This window comes from Heterodontus francisci, chromosome 3 (genome assembly GCF_036365525.1).
Source record: "Heterodontus francisci isolate sHetFra1 chromosome 3, sHetFra1.hap1, whole genome shotgun sequence".
Classification (NCBI taxonomy): domain Eukaryota; kingdom Metazoa; phylum Chordata; class Chondrichthyes; order Heterodontiformes; family Heterodontidae; genus Heterodontus; species Heterodontus francisci.
The window spans coordinates 44,042,252-44,066,519 of NC_090373.1; the positions used below are offsets into that span (position 1 = coordinate 44,042,252).

A 24,268-nucleotide genomic window follows, 5' to 3' on the forward strand; every position below is an offset into this window, starting at 1 on the left:
AAATTGCCCAGGTATGTCCTGTCCACAAAAAGCAGGACAAATCCAATCCAGCCAATTGACACCTCATTAGTTTACCCTCAATCATCAGCATAGCAATTGATGGTGTTGTTAACAGTTTTATCAAGTGGCACTTACTCACCAATAACCTCCTTACTGATGCTCAGTTTGGGTGCTGTCAGGACCATGTAATCCAGCCTTCATCCAAACATGGACAAAAGAGCTGAATTCCATAAGTGAGGTGAGAGTGTTTGCCCTTGATATCAAGGAGCTCTAGTAAAAATTTAAGTCAATGGGAATCAGGGGGAAGTCTCTCCACTGGCCAAACTCATACCCAGCATAGAGAAAGATGGTTGTGGTTGTTGGAGGCCAATCATCTCAGTCCAGGACATCACTGTAGGAGTTCCTCAGGGCAGTGTCCTCGGCCCATCCATCTTCAACTGCTTCAACAATGTCCTTCCCTCAATCATAAGGTCAGAAGTGGCAGTGTTTGTTGATGAGTGCGCAGTGTTCGGTTCCATTTGCAACTCCTCCAATAATTAAGTAGTCTGTGTCTGCAGGCAGCAAGACATGGGCAACATTTAGGCTTAAGCTGATCAGTAGCAAGTAACATTCACACCACAGAAGTGCCAAGCAGTGACGGTCACCAAGGAAAGACCTAACCATCTTCCCTTGATGTTCAACAGCCACCACTTATTCCCCCACCATCAATATCCTTAGGGGTCACCATCGACCAGAAACTTAACTGATCAGCCACATAAACACTGTCGCTACAAAGGCAGGTCAGAGGCTGGGTGCGGCGAGTAACTTACCTCCTAATTTCTCAAAGCCTTTCCACCATATTGCTGTTCCTTCATTGTTGGTTCAAAATCTCAGAACTCCCAACAGCACAATGGGAGTTAACTTCACCAGAATGGACTGCAGCAGTTCAAGAAGGCACTCACCACCACCACCTCGAGTGCATTTAGAGTTGGGTGATAAATGGAGATATTGCCAACGATGCCCACATACCATGAATGGAAAAAAAATTATCCAGTCCTCTGGCACCACCCCATATCCAAGGAGGATTGGAAAATTGTGGCCACAGCCTTTGCAATTTGCACCTTTTCTTCCAGTAATCTAGGATGCATTCCATCTGGACTGGACTGGGTGACCTGTTTCAAATACTGCCAACCTGTTAATTACCTCCCCTTTCCAGTTTTATCCTATCCAATATCGCTGCTATCTCTTTTACTGCTACATTGGCAGTATCCTCTTCAGTGAAGACAGATGTAAAGTACACATTTAGTCCCTCAGCCATGCCCTTTGCCTCCAGAAGAAGGTCAGCTTTTTGTCCCCAATTGGCTCTACCCTTCCTTTGACTAATCCTTTACAATTATATACTAGTTATAAAAGATTTTTGAGTTTGCTTTTATGTTGGCCACTAATCTAGTCTCATACTCTCTCTTTGCCCTTTTTTCACGTCTCCTCTCTACTTCCTTTAATCAGCTTGGTTCTCGACTGAAGTATCAACCTTACAAAGTTATACGCCTCCATTTTGTGTTTCTTTTGAATCTCTATACTTCAGTCATTCAGGGTGTTCCAACTGTGGATACCCTTCCTTTTCCCATTTGTGGGAATGTGTCTTGTCTGTACAGGAACTATTATCTCTTTTGAAGGCCTCCCATTGTTAACTTACCATTTTGCCTTTTACCTCAGTTTTTGATTCCAACCCACCTGGATGACTTTTAACTTACTGAAATTAGTCCTCCTCCAGTTAAGTATTTTTATGCTTGACTGTTCCTTGTCCTTTTCCATAACTATTGTAAACCCGATGATATGATTATTGTTCCCCGAATGCATACCCACTGAGATATGCTCCATTTGAGCAACTTTGTTCCCCTGGACTAGATTCAGCACTGTTTCCTTCCTTCTTGGGTTGGAAACACTGATCAAAAAAGTTATCTTGTACATATTTCAGGCATTCCTCCCCCTCTTTGTCCTTAGTGCTGTTACTATCCCCATCTAGATTAAGATAATTGAAGTCCTCCATTATCACTACTGTATAGTTCTTGCATCTTTCTGTAATTGTCCTGAAAATTAGTTCCTCTTTTTTTTCCCCACCATTTGGTTGCCTATAGTCTACACACAGTGATGTCCTTTGCTCTGGCACCAATGAGGCAGCACAATGTGGGACTCACATCGGTGGCTGCAGAAATGACTGTCTTTCCCACTGAATATTGAATTCCTTATAGCCACTGTATTTTGTTGTTGGCACTCTGCACTAGCACCATTTTTGTGGTAAAGGAAATAAGTTCTGAGTTTACAAACAAACTGCTACTGGGATGGTAAATCAATTAATTTGAGCTGTTCAAGTAATAATTGGATTTATTTTTAATACAGTTCAGATTAATTATAGACCTCTGGAGAGCTTCTTCAATGTACTAGGAACAGGGAGCAACCCAAATTTGAATTTCCTCAGTTTGTGTGCCATATTGATTGCATGCTGTTAATTTGGACATGGACCTAATTATTGAGAAATTTCCCAGGGCTATGGAAAAAGTCCAGGATGCACCTGTGGAAAGATTTTCCAGAAAGACATTATGCACTATTTTGTTTTCCCTCCTTTACTCTTTCCTAAATTCTTTTTGTGCTATCCGTCTGCCCTGCCTTAGACATACAAGCAGAGAAATTGGAGTGGATGGGGGAGGTCAGGAAATAAGTAAGGGGTTAGTCTCGAGACAAAGCAAGTCTGAAAGGAAGAAATCAAGTTGGAGGGGGAGAAACAGTGAACCAAGAAAGAGCTTTCTGGTTGAGAGAGAAAAATAAGCAGAGAAAATCTAAGAAAACACATGTACAAATTATTTAAAATAAAAAAAAGGTAATTAAAGTAAGAAATGACATGCATTTCTGGCCTGAGAAAATGTATATAGTAGCAAAAGATGGTTGCAAACTTGATTTATTTTGAGTTATGAATAATCTGAGCTCCACTTGCACAGTCATGTTCTGCAATAATCTTGTATCTGACTATTTTATTTAGTAGTAGAACATTCCTAACATCTAATTACACTGACGGCAAAACATGTCACAACTTTATCAGACTGAGGGGTTTCTAATACACTTAATGCGCTTTACTATATTGTGTTAAGCTGAATGACAAATTATATGTATAAACACAATGCAGGAAACATTATAAAGCATGGAGCAAGCATAATGCCATTCAACCCATATAAATGCTGTTTACACAGACCACATGCACTTGATCCACTCGAAGAATCTTTTCCACCTTTTTAATCTGAAGGAAACTTCACACACATTCTCTCCAAAGTTAATCAAGCAACCTTTGGAATGTCGTTATTCATGCTTAATTGGTTACCTTTCAAAGGTGACATCTCCTTACTGACATGATGTTAGCAGTAAAAGAACTGTGTTCCATGATGCATTTGACAACCTCAGTCTGTGTTTGTCCTCTTAATGTGCAAGCCCAGTTCCAGCTCTTTTTCTGAAGGCATTTTTCAACACTCTGTCAACTTTTTTTGAAGGGATCTTATTGCACATTTTCACCACTTTTTTGAGTGGGAAATTTCTCTCATCTCTAGCCTTGCTTGAGTTTTGTTCATTTTAAACTTATTTCCTTTAGTTCTATGTTCACGGTTTGGGTCAGATAGCCTGATTAGATCAAAATCATCTGCGCCTCTTAGCGTTTTAAAGACACAGATTATGTTTCCATTCAATTTTATTTTGTCCAACAAAAACAACTTCTGTCTGCATGTTTTTTCTTGTAATTTAGAGCCCCAAATTCCAAAATTATCCTTGCTGCCTTTCTCGGATCCTTCCAATGATTAAAAAAACTTCTGGGAGCATTGAAGTCTTTTTTTGTTCAGAATTCCAACACATTTAGCAGTTTGTGGAGGAAAAAATCTGTGGGGTTTGATTTGTTTTTCCTGCTGCATAATGCAACATTTAGCTGTTTTCTTTCTCCATCCCTGCTGTATAAGATTGAATTGTCTTCTCACCTTCCCCATGTACAAAAAAATAAAAATTTGACTCCTAGCTTCTGAAGTTCATCCAAGATAGAGTCTGAAAACCATAAAAAGGTTAGGCTACTTTTAGTAGGTGCAGCCAAGTTGATAGACGGAACAAAGCTGATTCCGACTGTTGAGATAATGAAATAAACGTAAACCTGTAAGCTTACTGTTGATTATGACTAAATATATTAAGATTAAAGGATTAGTGCATAAATAGTTTTCACTATTGGGGAGTAATTGACAAATCACCATTTTATTTGTTGATAAAGCAGAGTGCTCATTAAAACAATTTATAATACACTGATTTTATTTTGGTTTAAACCGTGCCAATCAAACAAAACTCATCCCAGTGTTTGACCTTGTGAAATGTCTGATGTTTTTGTGGGCTTTTATAATACTGTACTTAAGGTTTTTATTGCTTTTGTCTAAATTAAGAACAGCTTCTAATGTTAGCAGTTTTAGTTCATCAATAGCATGTAGGTTGAGAACATCATTTATACCTTAGTGTATTTGAGAAAAATCTGATAGAATAAGCGTGTTCCATCGGTGACTGCAAGAGTCTTACTGAAATGAGTATTGACTGTCTCAATTCAATTTCCACAAAGTCCATAACACAAAACTGACCATAATTGGCAATTTAATATGTAATTTACTGTAATAAAAACAAAAAATGCTGGAAATACTCAGCAGGTCTGGCAGCATCTGTGGCGAGAGAAGCAGAGTTAACGTTTCAGGTCAGTGACCTTTCATCAGAACTGGCAAAGGTTAGAAATGTAATAGATTTTAAGCAAATAAAGTGGGCGTGGGACAAAAGATAACAAAAGGGAAGGTGTTGATTGGACAGAGGGTCACAGAGAATAACTGACAAGGAGGCCATGGGGCAAAGGCAAAGAGTGTGTTCGGGTGTGGAGAAGGACAAAGTGTTAGTGCAGAGAGGGTATTAAATGACAGAATAATGAACAGCCCTGGCCAAAAACACAACAGCAGTCTCCTCTACATTGTGGAGACCAAACGCATATTGGGTGGACCGCTTTGCGGAACATCTTCGCTTAGTCCGAAAACATGACCCCGAGCTTCCTGTTGCTTGCCATTTCAACACATCCCCCTGCTCTCATGCCCACATCTCTGTCCTGGGCTTGCTGCAGTGTTCCAGTGAACAGGCAGCGGTGTCCAGGGCCACTGCGCAGGCGCTAGCACCATTTTTAAAGGGCTTCAGGCTGTTCACTTTCAGTTGCATCTTCAAAAGTTCCATTTCGGTAGAAAGGGCAGAAAATTGTAATTTATCTTTGATTACCCTCTTCTGCCCCACCACTGAGTTCTCATTTCATAAATTGACATTTTCGCCCCCAGAAAGCACTTTGGAACATGCCAACCTTTAAACCCCCCCCCCCACCTTCAGAATACTTGACCCTCATCCCCTTCCCACCATCCCCACAACCATATGAGCGGTTTTCCCCGCTCCCACACCTCTCCCGACCTGAAAATTGAATTCCTCCCCCCTCCCCACCAGTGTCTTGCCTTAAATCCCCAAATGGGGATCGGAAGGTCTGGGACTTCCAGTCACCAGCCAGAATATCAGCGTGGGATGGCTGCCCAGTCCAGGGAAGGTAATTAACATTTATTTGCATGAGTTTTATTAGGCAAATTAAGGCCCCACCGCTTGGCGGCAGGGGTGGTAGGGGGCCACACCGAGGCCTCGCCGTCGCCGGTAAAATGCAGTGGGTCCTTCTCGGCATCGGGAATTGTGCAAGCCTCTCCCAGAAGAATTTTCCGGGCCCCCCCGCCACAACCCCCGATGCCGGAGGGCTCATAAAAGTCTGCCCACTGTGTTTAAAAAAAGTTTCCTCATGTCCCCCTCTGGTTCTTTTGCCAATAACCTTAAATCTGTCTTCTCTGATTAGTAACTCTTCTGCCACTGGAAGCAGTTTCTCTCTATTTGTTTTATCTAAGCTATTTATGATTTTGAAATTCCGCAGTCTCTCCACATAACTGAAGCCCTCATCCCTGATGTTATTCTATTCAATCTTTTCTGCCTTCTCTGAAAGGCCTTGACATCACAAGGCCAAGGATCCTTTATGCTTTTTTAACAGCCTTTTCAACTTGTCCTGCCATGAAAGATTTGTGTATATACACTCCCAGATGTCAGTTCCTGCACCCCCTTTAAAATTGTACCATTTAATTTATATTGCCTCTCCTCAATTTTCCTATCAATATGTAACACTTGTGTGTTGAAATGGGCAGACACATGGCAGATGAAATATACTGGTCTGTTTTTCCCTCCTGAAATACGTTACTATCTGCCTCATTGTTTACTGCATGCCTTGTATACCTAGGTCCAGATTGTTAATGTGAATCGAGAAAGAGCAGTAGTCCTAATACTGACTCTTGGAGAACACCACAGTATAATTCCCTCCAGTCTGAAAACAAGCCATTCGCCACTACTCTCTGCTTTCTGTCCTTTAGCCAATTTTGCATCAATGCTGCCACTACCCCTTTAATACCATGGGCTTTAATTTTGCTCACGAGTCTGTTACATTATACTTTGTTAAGCACCTTTTGAAAGTCCATATACGCAACATCAACTGTATGACCCTCATCAACCCTTTCTGTTATTTCATCAAAGAATTTAGTCAAGTTAGTCAAAATGGATTTGCCTTTAACAAATCTGTACTTTCATTCATTAGCCTACCCTTCTAAATGCCAATTCCTTTTGTCCTGGATTAATGCCTCTAAAAGTTTCCCCACCACCAATGTTAGGCCTACTGGCCTGTCGTTGCCGGGTTTATCCCTCTTGCCTTTTTTAAACAGGGGAATAACGCATGCAAATCTTCAGCCCCCTGACACCACCCTCATATCTAAGGAGAATTGGAAGATTGTGGCCAGAGTCTCTGCAGTTTTCGCACTTATTTATCTTAGTAACCTAGGATGCATCCCATCTGGACTGGGCGACATTTCTTCTTTGAAGACTGCCAACTTATTAAGCACCTCTTTACCTAATTATATTCTATTCAATGTCGCTACTGTCTCCCCCTTTTCTGCTACATTGGCAACATCCTCTTCTATAGTGAAGATGGATGCAAAGTACTCATTTGGTACCTCAGCCATGCGCTCTCCCTCCATAAGATTTCTTTTTTACACAAGACACGTGCATGTGTCTGTTATTTTTGTTAAGTCTTTAGAAGCTTCACTAAAAATGAGCCAATGACCAAGAGTTGGCATGTTCTGTTCTTACTGCCTTGCATAATTGAGGAGTGTAAGGAAATTGATTGTACTCAATTGTTCATTCATGTATATTATGTAAAGAAAGACTGCAGTTGGTTTTAAGTATGTTGGTGTCAACAGAATGCTTTTCAGTCAAGCTTCTGTAAAGAGATAATAACTGTGGCATGTGTGAAATTTCAGTAACTGGTCCATGAAATGAGGGATCTCTTGTTATGTCAAGAGCCTTGTAAAGTCTTAACTGCCTCCACTGAGTACGCTATCCCTGTTTTTTTCCTCTCCCACCCCCTCTTCCCCCATAAGCTTGGTGTTATCTGTTAATTTAAGTACTTGCATTTGGACTGATTCTGGGTCATTTATGTATATTGGGCCAATATCACCTGGGGTGCATTTACAGTTAATTGTAATAGTTCTGATTTTCCTACTTGTCCCATGTTCCCTTTACACAGTAAGTAGTACAATAACGCATCTTTTTCTTGCATATTTTTGTGGTTTAACTTAGTGTAATATCAATAATAATTATTTTATTACAGAAGAGCATGTAATTGATTCAGAAGGGGCATCAATTAACGACTCTTGTGGAAGTTTCATTCACAAAAGCAAGATTCCACTTTCAAGAGAAGCTTATGACGAACAAATGGATCAACATTCCAGGCCTGAGATATGTGTTGAGAATGGCCATTTGTTTTCATCTAACAGTGATTTGATCAATGAAAACTCACAGCGAAGAAGTAAGAAAATAGCTGCTAAAATAAAATTACATTTGCCAAAGAAAAGGAGTTCTCTAGCTCCACTTGATGATGATGGAGCATCAACAAGCTCACGTCATGTGGAAAGGAAAGAAAATTATTCTGAAGGACCAAATGTAGAGGCTTTTGACAGTGCAACAGAAGAGCTTAAACTTTGTAATACTATAAGCAGCACAAATGTAAAATTACCACCCCCAGGACAGGTAACCTACACTGCTAAAGAACGTGATCTTGCAGAATCAGGCTCCATGTCTAATGTACATAATAAACATAATGCTTCGCCTCTGAAACCAAAATGTTCTCCTGTAAGTAAGAAAAATCAGACTAGCTCAAAGAAGGATGGAAAATTGTGTAAAAACCAGATTGTTTACTTAAAGCCTACTGGAAATGATTTCTTTAAAGTGAGAGATCTTACAAGCAATTTCCCTAACGATTACCCTATTATGGATGACATACTCGTGTATGAGGATTTCTTTTCTCCTGTCAATTTGAAAGATCAAAATAAGCAAAGATCTTCGTTGGGTATGATTCCATCTGTATCACCAAGTCCTCCTAGAATAAGATTTGGAAGTGTTAAGCAAAAGAGAAAATTGCAAGAAGCTAATCAACAAAATTCTATAGAAAAAACAAAAAGAGCTAAAGGCGCTACAGATTTTAGTACTGCAGAGCAACCCAGTGGCAGTACTTGTAGTAACAATGAACCTTTGAATGTAATTGCACTAGTTGAGCAAAAGAATCATGATAAAACAAATGATGCACATCAGCCAGCAGCTGCTGCAGTTCATAACCGAAGGAAATCTCATATAAAACAACTACTTAAACATTTCCTTGATGAATCAGAGGAATTATCAAATAATGAAGTGTCTGATAAAAAAGAACCACATCTTCACCAGACTAATGAAGAAAGAAAGTTGGACTTAGTTCCAAAAGACTCTATACTGACTTGTCTTTGTGACCATAGTAAAGAAATAAAACCTTCATCAAATTTACATACTGAAACAAAAAACAACTCTCTGAATTCTGTAAAGCTCACTGATCAGTTAAATAATGAGAAAAATGAACTGGAAAAAGTGCAGTGCCACCAAGAGGACAAGTTATCTAAGAACACTGGCAGAGAAGTGGAAGATAACCATCCAAGTACATCTAGCCAAAGTATGTGATTGGTTTGATTATGCTTCATCCAAGCAATAAAATTCATTCTTCTTTATGCCATTATTACTACAGGGTGGTAAAATTTCCTAGTCAAATGGTGGATATTGCTTCAGCTGGACTACAATTATATCTGATCAAAACTGATTCTTTACTCAATAGCGTAGATGGTGGATGACCTACTCACAAACCTTTGCCAATGCAAATCTGAAACCATGAAAAGTCCCACCATGATTTGTATTGTCAACCTAAAAAAGAAAAGATTGTTTTAGTTTCATGTTTATTTTTAATGTTTTTATAGAGGTCATTTGCTTTTTTTCTTGTAATTGCTTTAATACAGACAAGTTCTGAAGTTGATAAATTTGGCACAACAGTATTCACTGATACTTTGTTAAGGAGCACTGTAATGGGATTTATTGGGCCAGGAAGATTTTGTATTAACTCAATATGTAACTTGCACATGTCAGGACCAGTTAATTACTTGTATGGTTCCCCTTCAACATTGTAACAATTTATTTTAAATCATAGGCATCTTATGAAGCAAGTGTGCACTTGTGTTTGTAGACTGATTTTAAAGGATAGTATAGAGTACTGATAAGGAATCCAAAATCAAAATCTGTTATTTGGAGGAAGCGGGAAGTACAAACCTCAGCAATAAAAAATCAGCTGAAAAGCCAATTGAGAAAAAGATTTAAATAGGTAAATAAGAAAATTCAGAAAATATAAGTTAAAGAAAAAGCTCAATACCTAATATAGTCAGCCAAGCCTAACAGCATTGTAATTTCTCCCTGGTTAGCACTTCAGTGATATCTCTTTCCTTCCCTGCCAGTTATGCCTGAGAGGCCTTTCAACTCTGCCTATGCTCTCTTCTGTTGAAGTTGTTTAGGACAGCTCAGGAATGTCCAGATAAGTGAAAGACCTACAGGGTAATAGGTTGGCTTTATCTAATAGCGCAACAAAGAGTGCCCACACGAGCACTTTCCAGCAGAGGTCACTGTCTAGCAATTGGGAGTAAGCACCTGTCAATTCTTTTAAAGTTTCTCCATCTCTCATCCTGGGTTACTGAAAAGTATGTGTTTAACAGCTAATTTGAGAGATCTTGGGTATCTACAGATGACAGCTGGACTTTGTCTTTGCTCAATCTCTGAAACTAATTTTATTTTAAATGTAATATTTAAGTCACATTATGCACCTCATGGCAGTTAGGGTCTTATTTTTACTTGCTTCACCCCACAGTTGAGAGATACAGCACTGAAACAGGCCCTTCGGCCCACTGAGTCTGTGCCGCCCATCGACCACCCATTTATACTAATCATACGTTAATCCCATATTCCCTACCATAATTTCCACCTTCCTTCAATTCTCCTACCACCTACCTACACTAGGGGCAATTTACAATGGCCAATTTACTTATCAACCTGCAAGTCTTTGCCTGTGAGAGGAAACCAGAGCACCCGACTGAAACCCACGCGGTCACAGGGAGAATGTGCAAACTCCGCACAGGCAGTACCCAGAATCGGACCTGGAGCTGTGAGGCTGTGGTGCTAACCACTCTTCTTCTTTGGCCTCCTTGTCTCGAGAGACAATGGGTAAGTGCCTGGAGGTGGTCAGTGGTTTGTGAAGCAGCGCCTGGAGTGGCTATCAAGGCCAATTCTAACCACTGCACCACGGTTAATGCCTATATACTATAAACTGTAGCCCTATTTACCTCCATCTACATTTGCCAGACCCCAATTGCCCTTTGTTCCTCCACGCTGAACTCATGCCATTCTGTTGCTATTATCGGTTACCTTTGCCCTTTTTAAAAAAAGTTCATTCACAGGATATGGGGGTCGCTGGCAAGGTGGTGAGCCATAGCTTTGAACTGCTGCCATCCACATGGTGAAGGTACTCCAGCAGGGCTTTTAGGGAGTTCCAAGATGCTGACCCAGTAATGATGAAGGAATGCTGATTTATTTCCAACTTAGGATGGTGTGTGACTTGAAGGGGAACTTGGAAGTGGTGGATTCAATGCTGTTCGTTCTCCCTCTTATTGCACCGCACAAGAGATCAAGGTTGGGCTATTGAAAGGTTATATTATCTCAGCTTTTAAATTGTGTACATATGAAATTATAACAAAACCCAGTTGCTGCACTTGGTGGCATGAAAATCTGCTGCATCAATGTGATCCTACAGAAGGGAGAGGAGCCAGTAATGTATGCATTATGACTGTTTGTTTGTGGGTGGCCAATATTGGGTTAATGTTGAGCAGAAGAAAAAATTGTTCCACTTCAGATCAGAAGCAGGATGGCTTTGAATTCAGAATTACCATTTGTTTTTAGTTAAAACAAAATGATTTATTGGAGTATTCTTTGAAGGTGTTGTTCAAATGTGAATGATCCAAGTTTATAATTGCATGGTGATCAAAATGAATGTAAATATATCCAAAAAATAAAATTTTATGCTTTTCATTAGCAGTTACCATCAGATCATCTTCATGCAGTAAGCTAAACAGTAATTCTTAATTTCTTATTTAAACAATAATTAGGTTTATATTTCTGCATTACTTCTAAAGTGCTTCTGGAAATAGTTTTAGCCAGTAAAGCTGCAATGGCTGCACAGGATAGAGGTTAATCATTTGGAATTGTTGTTTCATGTTAAGTACCACTGGAAAAAAAGTAAAAGTTTATTTGCCAACTCCAATCAAACATAAATTAAAAATGGTGAATAATCTCTAGGTTTTAAAGGTATTACATTTGTAGGTGACACTATGAATGTAATGTTACATCTCTAATGGATTGCGACTATGGAAATGTACTTCACATTACTTGACAATCCCTCACTGAACACACAGGTGGCTTGTGTATCAAGCTTTTGGATAAAAATTGTGGTACTGTTATGACCAACCGCTCAAGACAAAGCCCCCAATCAAAATATATGATTCTGATTGCGGCGGGAAAAACGCACTGTCGATTCAGTCCCGTCCCTCCACAGATCACCTAACATATCACTTTAAACTTTCCAAATTAAAGAAAGTCACAGCCAAATTGATTCATCTGTTAACCCCTCGAATGAGGTGAACCAAACCAGATATCTTAAGATCAACAAATTAACTGTTTGTTAGAGAAAACTAAATTCTTAAACCCTGCTAAGATACAAACAACATTTTTAAAAAAAAGGAAAGATTAGTGACCTTGCAGATCTACACTCCTGCCGAAATAGAATCTTCCCAATGTAGAAACGGAACAAGGTTGCTTGGAAGTCTTTGCAGTTGTCCGATGGGGGGAGAAAGGTTCTTTAACAGTAGGACAGTCAGTAGTCTAGCTCAGCAGTTGAAGTGTTGCTCTTCTTCTCCAGCGATGAACACAGCAATAGTTAAAGTAATTGGTTATTTTCTTTTAAGAAATCAATCTGGCTTGAAGCTTCTTTAAAATTTTGAGAGCGTATGATAAATAGGGTTTAAATAGACAAAGGGAGAGCTCGCCTATTTTCTTCAGTTAATGCTGGCTGAGGAGTCTGTGTCTGTCAAAAGCCAGTTTTTCAGCTAGTTTCAAAAGTTAATTGTAACATTGTATATTTAACCTCAGTCCCTGACTGGCCGTGTCCAAGGCGACCAGGATGCACCTGCTGAAATTGGTTGCTTCCCTCTCTGTAGGGTTGTATCCAACGGCAACCAGAATGCATCTTCTCGATAACTGCTGAGGCTTTCTTGTTCTGAAAGCAGTACTGATCCTTTGCTGACTTAAAGACACACTGCATAATTCTCAAAAGAATAAAAAACAACCAGGATCATAACAGTACTGAGAATCCATGAAGTAATATTGCCGGACTGCCACTGCATCAGCTCATCTGTTGCTGAAATACCCATCCATGCCTTGGTTTTGTCTGGCGTTCACTGACCTACAATGGCTCCTGGTCATTCATGTCTCAATTTTAAAACACTCATCCTTATTTTCAAGCCCCTCCATGGCCTCATCCCTCCCTGTCTCTGTAATCTCCTCCAACCCCATAACTCACTGAGTAAGTGGAGAGTATTCCATCACACTCCTGACTTGGGCCTTGTAGATGGTGGACAGGCTTTGGGGAGTCAGGAGATGAGTTATTTGCCACAGGTTTCCCAGCCTCTGACCTGCTCTTGTAGCCACAGTATTTATATGGCTACTCCAGTTCAGTTTCTGGTCAACAGTAGCCCCCAGGATGTTGATAGTGGGGGATTCAACGATGGTAATGCTGTTGAAAGTAAAGGGGAGATGGTTAGATTCTCTCTTGTTGGAGATGGTCATTGCCTGCACTTGTGTGGCGCGAATGTTACTTGCCACTTATCAGCCCAAGCCTGGATTTGGCCAGGTCTTGCTGCATTTCTACACAGACTGCTTCAGTATCTGAAGAGTCACGAATAGGGCTGAACATTGTGCAATCATCAGCGAACATCCCCACTTCTGACCTGATGATTGAAGGAAGGTCATTGATGAAGCAGCTGAGGATGGTTGGGCTTAGGACACTACCCTGAGGAACTCCTGCAGTGATGTCCTGGAGCTCAGATGATTGACCTCCAACAACCACAACCATCTTCCTTTGCACTAGGTATGACTCCAACCAGTGGAGGGTTTTCCCCCTTGACCTCAGTTTTGCTAGGGCTCCTTGATGCCATACTCGGTCAAATGCTGCCTTGATGTCAATGGCAGTCACTCTCATCTCACCTCTTGAGTTCAGCTCTTCTGTTCCTGTTTGAACCAAGGCTGTAATGAGGTCAGGAGCTGAGTGGCCCTGGCGGAACCCAAACTGAGTGTCACTGAGCAGGTTAATGCTAAGAAAATGCCGCTTGATAGCACTGTTGACGACACCTTCCATCACTTTACTGATGACCAAGAGTAGACTGATGGAGCAGTAGTTGGCCGGGTTGGACTTGTCCTGCTTTTTGTGTACAGGACATACCTGGGCAACTTTCCATATTGCCAGGTAGATGCCATGTTGTAGCTGTACCGGAACAGCTTGGTGAGGGATGCGGCAACTTCTGGAGCACAGGTCTTCAGTACTATTGCCGGAATATTGTCTGGACCCCTAGCCATTACAATAACCAGCACCTTCAGTCGTTTCTTGATATCATGTGGAGTGAATCGAATTGGTTGAAGTCTGGCATCTGTGATGCTGGGGACTTCAGGAGGAGGCAACTGGGCACTTCTGACTGAAGATTGTTGCAAATGCTTCAGCCTTATCTTTCACACTGATGTGCTGGACTCCCCCATCATTGAGGATGCAGATGTTTATGGAGCCACCTCCTCCACTTAGTTGTTTAATTGTCCACCACCATTCACAACTGGATGTGGCAGGACTGCAGAGCTTAGATTTGATCCGTTGGTTAAGGGTTCGCTTAGCTCTGTCTATCGCATGCTGCTTACGCCGTCAGGCGCGCAAGTAGTCCTCTGTTGTAGCTTCACCAGGTTGACACCTCATTTTTAGGTATGCCTGGTGCTGCTCCTGGCATGCCCTCCTACACTCTTCATTTGATCAGGGTTGGTCCCCCGGCTTGATGGTAATGGTAGAGTGAGGATATGCTGGGCCATGTGGTTACTGATTGTGGTTGAGTACAATTCTGCTGCTGATGGCCCACAGCGCCTCATGGGTGCCCAGTTTTGGATTGCTACATTTGTTCGAAATCTATCCCATTTAGCATGGTGGTAGTGCCACACAACACAACGGAGGGTTTCCTTAATGTGCAGAGGGGACTTAGTCTCCACAAGGACTGTGCGGTGGTCACTCCAAGCAATACTGTTATGGACAGATGCATCTGCAGCAGGCAGATTGGTGAGGATGAGGTCAAGTATATTTTTCCCTCTTGGTTTCCTCACCACCTGCCGCGTACCCAATCCAGAAGCTTCAGGGCTCGGTCAGTAGTGTTGCTGCCGAGCCACTCATGGTAATGGATATCGAAGTCTCCCATCCAGAGTACATTCTGCGCCCTTGCCACCCTCGGTGCTTCCTGCAAGTGCTGTTCAACGGTGAGGAGTACTGATTTATCCGCTGAGGGGTGGCGTTAGGTGGTAATCAGCAGGAGGTTTACTTGCCCATGTTTGACCTAATGCCAGGGCAACTTTGCCCAGACTGTATACTACTGTGCCGCCACCTCTGTTGGGTCTGCCCTGCCAATGGGACAGGACATACCTGGGAATGGTGTTGGCAGTGTCTGGGACATTGTAAGGTATGATTCGGTGAGTATGACTATGTCAGGCTGTTGCTTGACTAGTCTGTGGAACAGCTCTCCCAACTTTGGCACAAGCCCCCAGATGTTAGTAAGGAGGGCTTTGCAGGGTCGACAGGGCTGGGTTTGCCATTGTCGTTTCCGGTGCCTAGGTCAATGCCGGGTGGTCTGTCCAGTTTCATTCCTTATTGACTTTGTAGCGGTTAGATACAACTGGGTGTCTTCCTCGGTCATTTCGGAGGGCATGTAAGAGTCAATGACGTTGCTGTAGACCTGGAGTCACATGTAGGCCAGACCAGGTAAGGATGGCAGATTTCCTTCCCTAAAGGGCATGAGTGAACCAGATGGGTTTTTACAACAGTCGACAATGGTTTCAAGGCTATTATTAGACTAGCTTTATAATTCCAGATTTTTATTGATTGAATTCAAATTCCATCTTCTGCCATGGTGGGATTTGATCCCATGTCTCCAGACCAATACCCTGGATCTCTGGTTTACTAGTCCAGTGACAATACCACCACACCACTGCCTCCCACTTGCTGGCTGCAAAGCCCCCCTCATCCCCTTCCCCCACTCCTCATCCCATAGGCAGTATTTCTTCTTGCATGCCTCAATTCCCCCACTCTGTGAAGCTGAATTCTGCTTCCTCAGCACTCCCTTTCGCTCCCTTTTCTATTCCCCTTTTCCACCCTCATTCCCTCTCCCCTTTTATTCAGACTGCCTTCTCCATCTTTATCTCCCCTCCTCTCACCATCCCCCACTTCCCTTCCTGGCTTTTCTTTCTCCTGCTTCCACTATATTTTCTTCCTCATCCGCTCCCCTTCCACGTACCTCCAGATTAGTTCAATTTTTCCCATCCAGCAACCCTGTGTGGCCTGAAAAATTCAAATTAGTCTTGACTGCTCTGGCAGTGCCAAGGAACATCAACTAGTATTGCAATAGTTATAGAAACAGTTATGAAACTGGAGATCAGCATTTCACATTTGCAGATTTTATTATTTGTTGCTTCACTATTTTCATTAATGTAGAGTTTGAAAAGCTAAGTTAAAGCCTTGGTAACTGTGAAGATCCTCTGATTCCTTAACTGATATTAAGAAATCATGTTACATGCAATTCTTTGGGATAGATTTTAAAAGTACTTTCCATTATAGAGTGACTATCTTAACAAACTTTGGATTTGCATATATATAAATTTCAATATATTTTGTATTTTTGTTGGTTTTCCTTTGCAGGATTAACAGCATTGTTATTCTCCCTTTATATCAATGCTGTCAAGGGATTTACTTGCTTTGCAATAATAGAAGTAGAAAATGCTGGATCTGGCAGTATCTGCGGAGAAAGGAACAAAGTTAACGTTTTGGGCTTCTGAGCTTTCATCAGTTCCAACTATTTTCAGCATTTTCTGTTTTTATTTCAGGTTTCTAGCATCTGCATTATTTTGCTTTTGTACTTATTTTGCAGTTCAGGGAAACATCTCTAGTCAAAATGCTAACCTATGCTCGCACTCTCTCTTGGTATAGTTACTATTTGTGCAAAAGAAACACTATTTAATCAACCTGAAATATTTCCAAAACAACATTAAAATTTGCTTTCGTAACAGTTTTTTGCAACCAGGTCTGAATTAATTTCAGTTGAACTTGTTTCTTCCAGGTCATAATAAGAAATGCAACGCAACTGAAATAACATTTACAACCATAGGATGCAAAGGGAAAAATGGGAAGGTTAGTGCATTTTTTTCATGCAAATTACACGATTATGCTTGTTCAGCATAAATTGTTATGCCATGGAAAGGGTTTCTTTGCTTTTTTGGGTTGAGTTTTTTAAATTTGATGCTGAACTCACTTTGTTGGGTATGGCTAGCTCACTGAAAACATTTTACAGCATACAGCAACATTTCTTATTAGGGCTGAGAACCTCTAGTTGCAATTAAAATGTTTTGTTGCACTTAAACATCATTGTAAATAGACAATTTTCAAGTGTAATGCCTCACAACATCTTTTTATACGTTGTTCAATATGTAGTGGTTAACTAAATGGGAACTTGAAACACAAGATTGCAGTGATATTTCAATAATGCAGTAGAGTTCCGTTGCAACGTGTTTCATTTGTTAATGCTGTTGGTCTCTGTACCGGACCCCAGTTTCTGATGATTGTAGGTCGAACATCTGGAGAATTTGCACTTTGATTTTAAATATCTCTCTGCAACTCATTCTGCATCTTTTTCTTTTTAAAAACTGCAACCACCATGTATTTAAACTTAAAATGATTTTGCTTGTGTTGAAGTCTTGATTTGAATCCCTGAAGATCTTTGAGCAATGGCATGATTGCTATTGATAAGAAAAGCAGGGAATTTAATCATGAAGGACTGCGTAGTTGAGCCTGTAACATAGAAGTTCTACTGATATTTGGAAATATTTAGACACAGACAGCGACCGGATATCCTACTCCTGATATGTGAACGTAGACTCAGACATCCAAAATATCAGCATGGCTGTTCACATTCCAAGGCCTTGTTAATTTTCAAATGACCAACTGGACTGTGCTTATTGGTTGATGGAGGATGTGGGTGATGACAGTAGGAAAGATCTCTTTAGAGTCAAGGTGCTTTCAAGATGATCCATCAGAGATTGGAAATTCAGACTCAGTTGAATCCTCTGGTTGGTTGGCGAATTCGATACCTGAACTCGGCAGGCCTACAGTACTTCAGGGCACTGTTAATGATTGGCTAGTAGTTTGGCTTACGAATTAAACCAGCAAAATATTTCGCTGGGAGTTTGGATTCTTCCCTCTTGTCTCTAAATAACCCTGAAAGCCAATAATTTAACAGTCTAGTGGAGAGCTGATCAGTATTGCTAAGTCCTGTCTTTTGAGCTGGTTAAACTCCGGCAGTACTTCTCTGCACACTTGAGGATCCCTAATCATTAACTTTACCAACCTGCAAGTACGCTCTGCAGGGCATAGCTCTGTCGGCTGTGCACCTTGGGGAGACAGTACACTCGGTATCTGTCAAACAGAAATTATTAAAGTGTTGGTTTGTCATTTGGAGGTACATGAACATATGAGTTTCCATATGTCAAATATCCAGTTAATGAAAAAATGCATTTGTACTTTTTTTCCAATTGGGTGGGGTATGTGCTTGATCTGCCCTATCCCTTATCTGAAAGACCACAGTAAATACTTCATCTTAAACACCATAGGAATTTTTCAGTACCGAAAGGCTATTTTATTAGAGAATGTAAAACTCCTCTTGACAGGATACAACTGGCAAAATGCCAGTAGGTGTGTGACAATTGAAGCTGGAAGCTAAAATCACACAATTAGGACCTACACTCTAATCAGTCTACTTAGTTTCACAAGCTTCAGTTGTAAAAGAGAAATCAATAGTGTGCACTCAAGTGGAACAGGGAGGCTTTTGCACTCGATGAAAGACAGTTATGATCATGAAGGCTATCTGAGCTGCTACTCTGGCATATCAGATGTAGGAGCATCAGGATGGCAACATTACTGCACATGTAGGGAAGGAAAATAGGATTGTGAAATAGATGGTGAAAATTAACATAACCATTGCCAAATGTTACAGCAAGCTACTTACAGTAAATCCCTGCTGTAAGAAAATGTAACAACACAGATTCGTTTTTTAAATTATTTGTTCGTGGATGTGGGCATTGCTGGCTAGGCCAGCATTTATTGCCCATCCCTAGTTAGATGCTCATGCTTTGGAGAGTCATTTAATCTATCAATATTTCTGTCATTTGTGCTTCCATCTACACTGTTTACAGTACCGCCTACCTTTGTGTCATCAGCAAATTTGGTTATGTGGTTTTCTAGCCCATCATCAGTGAATTCAGTGAATAATTGAGACCTCAACCTACATCCTTGCCAGACGCCACTAGTCACCTCCTACCAATTAAAGTATTTGCCCATTATCCCTACTCTGTCTTCCTCCACTCAGCCAATTTCCGAACCAAGTCAATAATTTGCCTTCAATTTCATGAATTTCAGCTTTGGCTAACTGTCTCTTATGAGGAACATTATCAAATGCCTTCTGGGAGTCCATATAAATAACATTCTTAGACATTCCCCTGTCCACTAATTCAGTCACTTCTTCAAAAAAATTTGATCAGGTTTGTCAGCCTTCACCTATCCTTTATAAATCTGTGCTGGCTCTCTGATCAGCTGAAAATTTTCAAGGTGTTCAGTCACCCTGATCTTAAATATAGACTCTAACAATTTCTGACAACAGACGTTAGGCTAACTGGTCTATAATTCTCTGGTTTCCCCCTTTCATGTTACTTCTGCTGATTTTGTTTTCTTACATTGTGCTAGGTTGTTTCAGTCACAAGAATTACACCATCAAAAAAGTTCAATGCTGTATGTCTGCCATAATAATCCTCGCCAACTCCACTTGGGAATCTTAAGAGAGAATAAGCATGTTGAAAGGTACAATACTTCACATAAAACTTAGCTATTAACGTGAACACCAAATCTTTCAATCACTCTGATGTCTTTTCTCCATTGCAAAATTAACAAAAGTGTACACTTGTGGTCAAGACTTGCGTGACTAGACAGCACCACACCTATGTAAATCATATCCTGGACCAATTGAGGTCTAAAGCCCAATGTAACAATATGTAACAGACCAAAGGTATGTGCATGCTGTTGACTCCTTCCCACCACCACCACTCTCCCCCCACTTTCCCCTTCAGTGCCAACTCTAGTCACTGTGTTTTCCCACGCACACAACTTTCTCCCACTCATTCCGTTGTATACCTTCACTTGGTGCTCGGTTTCGCTACCCATGTATCCTTAGCCCTGAATCCAGTCATTTGCCAGTGGCCCTTTACTCAAATAAAGTGATTTTCCCCTGCATTGCCATTCCAATATTGTCACAGTCCCAGAATCTCAGAGGAACCTGACTTTTGATAACATTGAAAGAGAACTGTCAAAGATTGCATGATCAACGTAACAATTACGGAGACTCAAATGTCAGAAGATTTTAAACACTTCATACTGGCCAAGCACTTACTTAATGTCACCAAATTCCAACTCTCATATAAGAGTAAAGAAACAGCAAGACCACAATGATCCTAATGATGCACAATACATGTGCATTTGACTGTATGATCTGAAAATTGAGAGTTTACAAAGTGTAGGAGGGGATGGGGAAAGAGGGGGGAGGGACAGAGAGAGAGAGAAATAGAGAAAAGGAAAGAAAAATTAACATTGTAACAGAAATTGACATCCATGTGCAATGCTGCAGATCTCGGATCTTGATTTTAAAATGTTTTTGAACTTCCATGTGGTACAAATCATTTCAGAGAACATGATCTGCCATTTGCCACATTACGTATTTTAGATCTGAATTTTCTCATCCACTTCATATAAACTTAAGAATTCCTGTTTTGTTTAAATCTTGCAATAAATTTACTTCAATAAACAAGATTTTTTCAAATTAAACGCCTCTCATTGAAATGCTGCTATTTTCCTGTCCCTGTCTTTCTATTGGCATCACACAGTGGAAGCAGCTTTTAATATACTCTGTTGAGATATTGAAAATGGCAGGACAGGTTGAGAGAGCAGCTAATAAAGCATACAGTATCCTCAGCTTTATTAATAGGTTCATAGAGTACAAGAGCAAGGAGCATATGTTAAACTTATATAAAGCACTAGTTCAGCCTCAACTGGACTATTGCGTCCAGTTGTGGGCACTGCATTTAAGGAAAGATGTGAAAGCATTGGAGAGAGTGCAGAAAAGATTCACGAGAATGGTTCCAGGGATGATGAACCTCATTTATGAAGATAGATTGGAGAAATTGGAACTGTTTTCCTTGAAGAGAAGGGGTCTGGACAGAGTCGATAGGGAAAAACTGCTCCCACTCATGAAAGGATCAAGAATGAGAGGGCACAAGTTTAAGGTAATTGGCAAAAGAAGCGAGGGCGACACGAGGAAAAACGTTTATTTCAGCGAGTTGTTAGGATCCGGAATGCACTGCCAGAGAGTGTGGTGGAGGCAGGTTCAATCGATGTATTCAGAAGCAAATTAGATAGTTATCTGAAAAGGAAGAATGTGCAGGGTTATTGGTCATGACTTTGATAGTGTCTTCATGGAGCTCCAATATTCATTTTAAAGCTGGTCCACTGTCTCTTCTGTTTAAGCCTCAGATTCAGGATGCTTCCAAACTTTCATTGAACTCCTGAATACATGTTGAATAAGTAAAAGTGCCACATGCTGTGTTTTCAGTGAGTGCCTATATGGTGCTGATTCACTATCTTAAGCAGTTGTAGACTGTTGTGTATCTGTGCTAGAGTTGTGGTGGATGTGTTTATAGATTCTTTTTGCTGCATCTGGTGCAGTAATCCACTAGAGATGGGCCAGATTCATCTTTATAAAGAACAAAGTGACTCCTGACAATGCAGCCCAGTGCCGACGTCATCAGAGTGCTCCCAGCTTAGCACATGAGCAGTACGGACCCTTGCTGTCAGGATGGTGCTGCGCATGCAAGCCTATGACAGCATGGGGAGGCATTGGCATAGTGGTATTGTCACTGGACTAGTAACCCAGAGATCCAGGGTATTGCTGTGGGGACATGGGTTCAAATCCCACCACAGCAGAAGGTGGAATTTGAATTCAATTAATAAATCTGGAATTAAAAAAGCTAGTCTAATGATGGCAATGAAACCATTGTCGATTGTTGTAAAAACCCCATCTGGATCACTAATGTCCTTTAGGGAAGGAAATCTGCTGTCCTTACCGTGTCTGGCCTACATGTGACTCCAGACCCATAGCAATGTGGCTGACTCTTACATGCCCTCTGAAATGGCCTAGCAAGCCATTCATGAAACCGCTACAAAGTCAATAAAAAGGAATTAAACCGGACAGACCACCCGGCATCGACCTCGGCACCGGAAACGACAATGGCAAACTCAGCCCTGTTGACCCTGCAAAGTCCTCCTTACTAACATCTGGGGACTTGTGCCAAAGTTAGGAGAGCTGTCCCACAGACTAGTCAAGCAACAGCCTGACATAGTCATACTCACGGAATCATACCTCACAAACAATGTCCCAGACACTGCCATCACCATCCCTGGGTATGTCCTGTCCCACTGGCAGGACAGACCCACCAGAGGTGGCGGCACAGTGGTATACAGTAGGGAGGGAGTTGCCCTGGGAGTCCTCAACATCGACTCTGGACCCCATGAAGTCTCATGGCATCAGGTCAAACATGGACAAGGAAACCTCCCGCTGATTACCACCTACCGCCCTCCCTCAGCGAATGAGTCAGTACTCCTCCATGTTGAACAGCACTTGGAGGAAACACTGAGGGTGGCAAGGGCATACAATGTACTCTGGGTGGGGGACTTCAATGTCCATCAGCAAGAGTGGCCCAGTAGCACCACTACTGACCGAGCTGGCTGAGCCCTAAAGGACATATCTGTTAGACTGGGTATGCTGCAGGTGGTGGGGGAGCCAACAAGAGGGGCAAACATACTTGACCTCGTCCTCACCAATCTGCCTGCCGCAGATGCATCTGTCCATGACAGTATTGGTAGGAGTGACCGCCGCACAGTCGTTGTGGAGACAAAGTCCCGCCTTCACATTGAGGATACCCTACTTCGTGTTGTGTCGCACTACCAACTTGCTAAATGGGATAGATTTCGAACACATATAGCAATGCAAAACTGGGCATCCATGAGGCGCTGTGGGCCATCAGCAGCAGCAGAATTGTACTTAACCACAATCTGTAACCTCATGGCCCAGCATATCCCTCACTCTACCATTACCATCAAGCCAGGAGACCAACCCTGGTTCAATGAAGAGTGCAGGACGGCATGCCAGGAGCAGCATCAGGCATACCTCAAAATGAGGTGTCAACCTGTTGAAGCTACAACAGAGGACTATCTGTGTGCCATACAGCGTATGCAGCATGTGATAGACAGAGCTAAGCGATCCCATAACCAACAGATCAGATCTAAGCTCTGCAGTCCTGCCACATCCATTCGTGAATGGTGGTGGACAATTAAACAACTAACTGGAAGAGGTGGCTCCACAAATATCCCCATCCTCAATGATGGGGGAGCCCAGCACATCAGTGCGAAAGATAAGACTGAAGCATTTTCAACAATCTTCAGCCAGAAGTGCCGAGTTGATGATCCATCTTGGCCGCCTCCTGAAGTCCCCAGCATCACAGATGCCAGACTTCAGCCAATTCGATTCACTCTGCGTGATATCAAGAAACGACTGAAGGCGCTGGATACTGCAAAGGCTATGGGCCCTGACAATATTCCGGCAATAGTACTGAAGACCTGTGCTCCAGAACTTGCCGCGCTCCTAGCCAAGCTGTTCCAGTACAGCTACAACACTGGCATTTACCCGGCAATGTGGAAAATTTCCCAGGTATGTCCTGTACACAAAAAGCAGGACAAGTCCAACCTGGCCAATTACCGCCCCATCAGCCTACTCAATCACCTGCAGAGTGATGGAAGGTATCATCAACGGTGCCATCAAGCGGCACTTGCTTAGCAATAACCTGCTCAGTGACGCTCAGTTTGGGTTCCGCCAGGGCCACTCAGCTCCTGACCTCATTACAGCCTTGGTTCAAACATGGACAAAAGAGCTGAACTCAAGAGGTGAGGTGAGAGTGACTGCCCTTGACATCAAGGTAGCATTTGACCGAGTATGGCATCAAGGAGCCCGAGCAAAACTAAGGTCAATGGGAATCAAGGGGAAAACCTTCTGCTGGCTAGAGTCATACCTAGCACAAAGGAAGATTGTTGTAGTTGTTGGAGGTCAATCATCTGAGCTCCAGGACATCACTGCAGGAGTTCCTCAGGGTAGTGTCCTAGGCCCAACCATCTTCAGCTGCTCCATCAATGACCTTCCTTCAATCATAAAGTCAGAAGTGGGGATGTTCGCTGATGATTGCACAATGTTCAGCACCGTTCGTGACTCCTCAGATATGGAAGCAGTCT

At 41.8% G+C, this 24,268-nt stretch overlaps 1 protein-coding gene across 2 annotated transcripts in view; it reads left to right on the forward strand.

Moving 5' to 3' along the window:
• Positions 1 to 24,268, forward strand: part of mcph1 (microcephalin 1) — a 429,556-nt gene that overhangs the window by 56,063 nt on the left and 349,225 nt on the right. The window contains exons 9-11 of one of the 2 annotated variants that reach the window (XR_010970979.1): positions 7,757 to 9,124; positions 16,950 to 17,020; positions 19,625 to 19,738. Coding sequence is in view for 1 of the 2 variants with exons in the window: in XM_068021514.1 (XP_067877615.1) it covers positions 7,757 to 9,124; positions 16,950 to 17,020 (1,439 nt within the window). In the remaining variant the exon portion in view is untranslated. The remainder of the gene's footprint in view (positions 1 to 7,756; positions 9,125 to 16,949; positions 17,021 to 19,624; positions 19,739 to 24,268) is intronic. The other variant, XM_068021514.1, reaches the window with a different exon arrangement.